Source organism: Pinus tabuliformis, chromosome 3_2, assembly GCF_031772625.1.
Source record: "Pinus tabuliformis cultivar Carrire ecotype Pingquan chromosome 3_2, CPIR1, whole genome shotgun sequence".
In the NCBI taxonomy this organism is placed as follows: Eukaryota; Viridiplantae; Streptophyta; class Pinopsida; order Pinales; family Pinaceae; genus Pinus; species Pinus tabuliformis.
In genome coordinates, this window is record NC_142302.1 from 342,633,152 (window position 1) to 342,640,077 (window position 6,926).

General features: G+C 27.9%; 1 protein-coding gene across 1 annotated transcript; it reads left to right on the forward strand.

Annotated features, from left to right (window-relative positions):
- The first annotated feature begins 2,981 nt into the window (after window positions 1-2,981).
- Window positions 2,982-5,657, forward strand: LOC149180889 (immune-associated nucleotide-binding protein 9-like). Its single transcript, XM_089414022.1, has 4 exons — window positions 2,982-3,230; window positions 4,882-5,046; window positions 5,140-5,259; window positions 5,553-5,657. Exons 1-4 carry the CDS (start codon window positions 2,982-2,984, stop codon window positions 5,655-5,657), a joined length of 639 nt encoding a protein of 212 aa, XP_089270148.1.
- The last annotated feature ends 1,269 nt before the right edge of the window (window positions 5,658-6,926 follow it).

The following is a 6,926-nucleotide window of genomic DNA, read 5'->3' on the forward strand; positions in this document are numbered from 1 at the left end:
ATGGATTTTTGTATTTCATCCTTATTTTCATTTATCTTATTTTCTATTTCTTCCTTGTTTTCATTCATCATATTTTCCATTTCTTTTCAAGCTTTTTCTAAGGACCTAATAGATCCTCCTTTGTTACAATACTACCATCCATTTCATTAACTTTATTCTCTAATTTAGATAACCCAATTTTTGTCTCTACTTTAAACTTTCCTTGCTAGATTGAAAGCATGCTCGGGAGATTTAGGTTCTAAGAGGAACACCTCATGTCAGACGTTTTATTTTAAAATTCTCAAAAATAAGTCTAACGACGTCCTCTCAAGTGTTCTTTACCTTGAGATTGAACTTTTGGAATTGTTAAATGTGCTCCATAAATGGAACTTTTTGTCAAAGATTTAAAAATTGACTAAAAAACATATTGCTATTAACATTCCCATAATGTGTTATCAATTCCTTTGTAAAAATCAACCAAGATATAATAGAATATTTTTCCCTTTCACAAAGCCATTGATATTATACTTGTTGGTCTTGTTCTGAAAATATCGATGTGATATTTACCTTTTGATAGGATGTCACATGTTGTAGATCAAAGTATTGCTCCACCTAAGATATCCATGTTATAGGATTACTATCATAAAACTTCCCCATATCGTTCTTTAGAATGTGATAGTTCCTTGTGCTAACTTGAAGCCCTAATTATATGGATATTATATTAAAAAGTAATTATTATGGTCCCATGATGCAATATTTGTGCACTTCAATTGTGATAAAATATTTCTCATAATGATTGGGTTTTAGCATAGTGGGTCTTTTTATTTTCATGATGTCCTTTGATCTCAATATCCCTCCAAGAGAACATTTTCCATGGTATTCATGATTTTTTGTATTTATTCCTTCATTTCATCCACAATTTCTTTGAAAAAAATTCTTGGAAACCTAAAAAATCCATCATTTTGAACATATTACAATCCAATTCATTAACTTTCTTCTTTAATGGGGGAAACCTAAGTTCTATGTCTTCACTTTCTTCATGAGTCCAAGATGAGCCTTTAGGAGGTTTAAGTACTGTAATGAATATCTTTAGAGGCACATTGGAAAATAATAATATTACTCCTCTTTATCAAAAATTTCAATGACAAAAAAAGATTGGATCTTGTAATCAAAACTTAAATCACTTGTTATTTATGTACCTTTAAAACCTTAATTTGGAGGATATCTAAATGAATCAACTTTTATTGATATATATTTGAGATTTGAACCCTTCTAGATTTGAAATTTTGGTATGTAACACTCTTATATGTCTTCTTCACAATTTCATAAGTGTAACTAGATTTTAATGTGTAAAGTAAATGTTATGGTGAAATTCTCAAATCTTATTGACTCTTGGCCTCTTCCCATGATGAAAATTGTATAATATGCCATGTGTCCAATTATTCAAATATAATTTTAAAATTTGTATTTGAGTTGTAACGTCTATATGTCTCTTAAGATCCTTGTAGGTTTCACAGCTTAAAACATCCTAGAAGAGATCTTATAGATAGAATACGAAGCTAACCTATTTGAAGTGGATTTCAGGAACCTTCATAAACCATAAATTGCACAAAGTATAACTTTGAAAGTATAGTGAACCAAACTATGAAATTTGAACTAGATATTTCCCTAGATCCTTGCTCAATACAATCGAAGTTGCACCAAATGAAACCTCCCACAAAATATGTTATAGTGAAAATGAAAAATTGGCAGGTTTGAAATAAGAGATCATAACTTCCTTAGATCATATCTTTGAAAGTATAGCAAATCATGATCTAAAATATAAACTAGATGCTACGTGAGCTTTCCCCTCAATATACTTCAAGTTTCACCATTTGAAATCGAGCATTCAAGAACTCTAACTTCTTTAAAACAAAGATACAAAAGTAGTGAACCAAGATATAAAATTTGAACTAGATGTCCATTCCAGTTTCTCCTCAACTTGTCCTAAGTCTCACCATTTGAAACCTCCCATTAACAAAATTATGTAAAAAGTGTTGAACTCACTTGTTTGAGAGTGATTTTAGGAGTATTAAGAAACCCTAACTTTCTCACAAAATATCTCCAAAAATATAGCAAACCAAAATATGAAATTTTAACAAGTTTTTCCTTGAGACTTCCCTCGATATTCTTCAAGTTTTACCAGTGGAAATTACCTAGAAAAATCCACAATGACTTGTTTGAAGTATCAAAATCCTAAGATCATGAGCTCTTACACCAAATATTATGAATCTTGCACTTTGAAAATGATAAGAAACTAATAATATCCTCTTACAATGAATATTATTCCTCCTACAATGACTATTATATGTAAGATAAGATTTCATGATCCGAAGAATATGTCTTCTTAATGTTTATAGAGGAGATAAATGATACAATTATTATAAAATTAAATTATAAAAACTTGTAACTTACCTAAAAATAAAATAATGAAAAATGTAATTCCTCCATCTCTATAAATTATTAAATAGTTTTAGAATTAATATGAAGTTTATATAAAACTTCATATAACACTACGTTATTAATTAAAAAAAAGTGAGATTTAAAGTAATAAATTATTTAGTAAAATATTTTCAAAATATTATAAGTTTTGTTATAATGAATTTATTTGAATAAAATATTAAAAAAAAGTGATTGATAAGGGAAAGTCTTTATTCACCATTCGTTCATGTATATTGTAAATTGATTGCTAAGTTTACGAAGGTATACATATTTTATCTCTCTACCTCTTCCGGTTTTGAACTTGTGACTTTCTAAGGAAAAACACAGAATTCTTAACTATTAATCCAACTCAACGGATAATTTTTTTTTTTAATATTAATAAATTTTTGCACACCATTCGATTTTGTAGTGTGCAGTTTTGACGATTAATGTATTTCCTCACTAAATAAAACATTGTAAAATTGGCAATAAGCTAACATATTAAACTTTCCATTACAGGTTTCTTTGACCCTAAGGTCAAAATGGCCATTATCGGCCAAGAAATTGTCAAATGCATAGAACTCGCAAAGGAGGGACTCCATGGAGTTCTTTTCGTACTTTCCATTAGAAATCGTTTTTCTGATGAAGAAGCGAACGCTTTAGAGGCCTTGCAAAAGCTGTTTGGTGAGAATATTATGAAGTACGTGGTGGTTATCTTTACTGCTGGTGATGAGTTGGAAGCAAACGAACAGACCTTTGAAGACTACTCGCGTGGCGACAAACAAATTCAGGTTAGATTTTTTCACTTTCCAAAAATATAAATATATTTTATGTTCTATGGAGTGTTAGTATTTGGAATTGATTTACAAGAGTTTTATTCATATTTTACTTTAAAATAAATAAATAAATAAATTTATAACATTTCCATTTATCTTCATTTTCATGAAAGAGTATTTAATTCATTTTAATCAAGCTCGCTAGAGTTTCTCTCGTCTATATTCTGGAAATAACTGCAACAACAATTTTCCAAGCTTTTTAAGTTTCTTTCTTTTTCTATTTATGTAAATGAGTAATTTACAGTGTTGTGCCTTATATATTTTTTTTAATATTAATATTTGTTTATTTGTAATTTATTTATTTTTGTGTGATTTTAAAATTTTGAATAATGATGGATAAAATAATAAGTTATCTTACAAGTATGATTAAAAATATAAGTGTATATAAGTGTAACCTCCACAATTAGTTCTTATTAGCAAATTCTCTCTTAAATTTGAAAATGCTATTTGAATCTGGAAACCAAGTGGCTTACACCAAATAAGTAAGGTCATGTATTATATATGAAGAACTTGTGTATCTTATTTTCTTCTTCACCAAATAAGTAAGGTCGTGTATTATATATGAATAACTTGTGAATCTTATTTTCTTTTATGCTTATTCCTCTTTGGTGGTGAATTCAAATAGAGAAATATGATGTACGTGTTCCTTGGCCGTATTGTTACATTGTTCGCATGTCTAGTTATGTATTCTTTTATGTTTTAATATTGGTATAAAAATTATGTTGTATGGAGATTAAAGTGTTTGCTTTATTCTTATTATGTTAATCGAGCTTTTAACTTTTTAATATATCTATTTCTTATGATGCTAATTGATTTTTAAATTATTAATGTAGATATGCATGTGCAAATCCTTTTTAATTTAGGATCTTTTAATGTAACAAGTCTTTTGAGGTGATTTATTTTCTTTAGATTGAAAAAATATAGTAAAATTTTCAGCTTTAAAGGATTTGATCCCTCCCTAGGCATGATAGGGTTGATCTTTCTTGGTGCATGACAGATTTAGAGTTACATGGATCTACAATTGTTCCTTAAGTGTGTGTTTATCACATTTAAACTCCATATTAAACGCAAAAGAACTTATACTTCTCCTTCATAATAGAATGTAAAAAACACTTATAATCTCATTTACATGTCCATGTTTATAGAAAAAGATAATAACACATAAAATGACAATTTACTTTCAATTGTAAAGTAACAATTATATATATATATATAAACATATTTTTTTATTAATATTTTTAACTACTAATTATCAATTTCATAATATTATTTAAATACTTAAATAATATTGGTTCATTAAAAACAATTGTAACCTAAAAATTAGATATTTTATACTCATGTTAAATCAGTATTTAAAATAAATTTATATTGATTTGATTTCACTGAAACTATCTTAAATCATATAGTATATAAACAAAATAACCAAAAATACTATTATGCAATTTATAATTATTCTTCCTGTATATGAATGGAAATTGGAGTGAGCGGGCGAAATGTTTCCAGTGAATTGAAATCTATTTCTTATACATGTTCAATATTTTTCCAACGTATATTCCCAATAACATGTTTAATCTTGATATATGTAAACCCATGATGTTCTGTGCAGAAGCTTTTACTCAACTGCAACAATAGAAAGGTTATTTTCGATAATAGAACGACATCACGAACAGTAAAGGAAAAACAAGTAACTGAATTGCTCTATCAGATAGAGAGCACAATGTTACAAAATAAAAGCCGTCCTTATTCTAATGACATGTTCCATCAATTCCAGGTATGTGTGCAAATTTCAGAATGCAAATATTGTGGAAATCAATATATGTGGAGTTGTCTTTGCTGATCATTTCCTTTCCTTTTATTTCTGCAGGAATTGTCAAATCAGCGTGAGAATATTAAATCAGGTGGACTTTCGAAGGAACAAGCAGATATTTTACTGCGAGAAATTGATGTACAGCACCTTGCACTCGGTTTGAAATTCGCACAAACGGTAATCATTTTATTCATAGCTCTCCAAATAGTAGAATATTAGTCCACAAATATAATTTATATTGCTATTCATTGTCCACAAGTGCCAACTTGGGGGTTGCTCCATCAAAATATCCAGCAGGGAAAGGGAAAGTGATGTGGGGAGGGATGTTTCTGAAACTTAAATCCTTTACCTGTATTGGATTTTTCTCCGAAGACTCCATCCAATCAATTCTTTTAATGTAACTATGCTATAGGCATTATACAAATTTTAGAATTTGGAATTGCGTTTCATGGAATACGGTGTTTGATCAGGTACAGGAGATCATAAGTGCAATATTTGAAGAGCTGGAGAAAGTTGCGACAGCTGTAGAAGAAACCATCCGTGAGCTTACACCGGAATGGTGTGTCATTATGTAACTGTGACTAATTTTGTTTTTAAAACTTTAAGCAACATATATTATCCAAAGGATTCCAATGTGTCGTAGGTTTCTATTTTGAACCTGTGTGATGAGAATATTATTATTAAAAATTATGGCTTTAAAATTATTGTTATTGTTTTAATTTGAATATTTTATATCAGTATTTAATATTAAATGTTTAAGTTGTCCACATCCGTTTTAAATACAAATTTTAAAATATATTTCATGGTTTTCGGATTTCAAATTTAATAACAAATAATAGATTATTTATAAAATATTATTTTCAATTTTAGATAAAAAAAATTATAAAAAAATTTCATGTCATAATCATATTTATGTACCTTTTTAATGTAGCTACGATTTATTATTCAAATTTAAAATTAAATATATAAAAAATATATATTATAGGATATTAAAACGTCGTTTCTTTTTGTTGGTTTGTTTCTTCATTTTACTTTTAGTTTTATGATATTATTAATTAAATCATATAAAAATTACATTTACATTTAGATTTTATAATTATTCAAATAAAACCATATATTTATACATCTTATCAAAAACAACCCACGCGGGAAATTCAAAATGGCCCAAAAACCTTCATGATGGACTCTAAAAATTATTGATTGAGGTTTTTTAATCTCTTAATATTATTGCGTTTTTTATCGTTTGGATATAAAATGATAGATTTCTAGAAAAGAATTATACCATTTCCTTCATTTCTTTGCATCAATGCATGTGTTTTTCCAATAGTTCCAAACAATGGACAAAGTTTTGCTAAATTTCAAACATGTATAACTTTAGATAAAATAATGTTATCTAAACATTGTTAAAATAATCCCTTTGTGTTCTTCGTGCTCATCTTTTAACATGTTCTTGAATTCTTGCCATACTAAAAAGTCTTTAATTCTAGCACTTTATTGCTGAGGTTGAACACACGCCATACTAAAAAGTCTTTAATTCTAGCACTTTATTGCTAGAGGTTGAACACACAATGCTGGAAACATTTTCTAAAGCACTTTTTTAATTGCATAAATGCTATCTACCATATAAACATAGGAGTTCCTTCAAAAGTTCTCATGTTTCTAACATAATTGTTGCAACCAAAATGTTTTCTATAGCAATAGATTTTGACTCAATGACTGTAATTAATCTATGGTAATTAATACATCTTATTTAAGGGATATTTGATTAACTATTTTATTCACGTGTCTCTTCATTCCAATGGCTAATAAATCTAACTACAAGTGGTTATACTCAACTTGCTTTA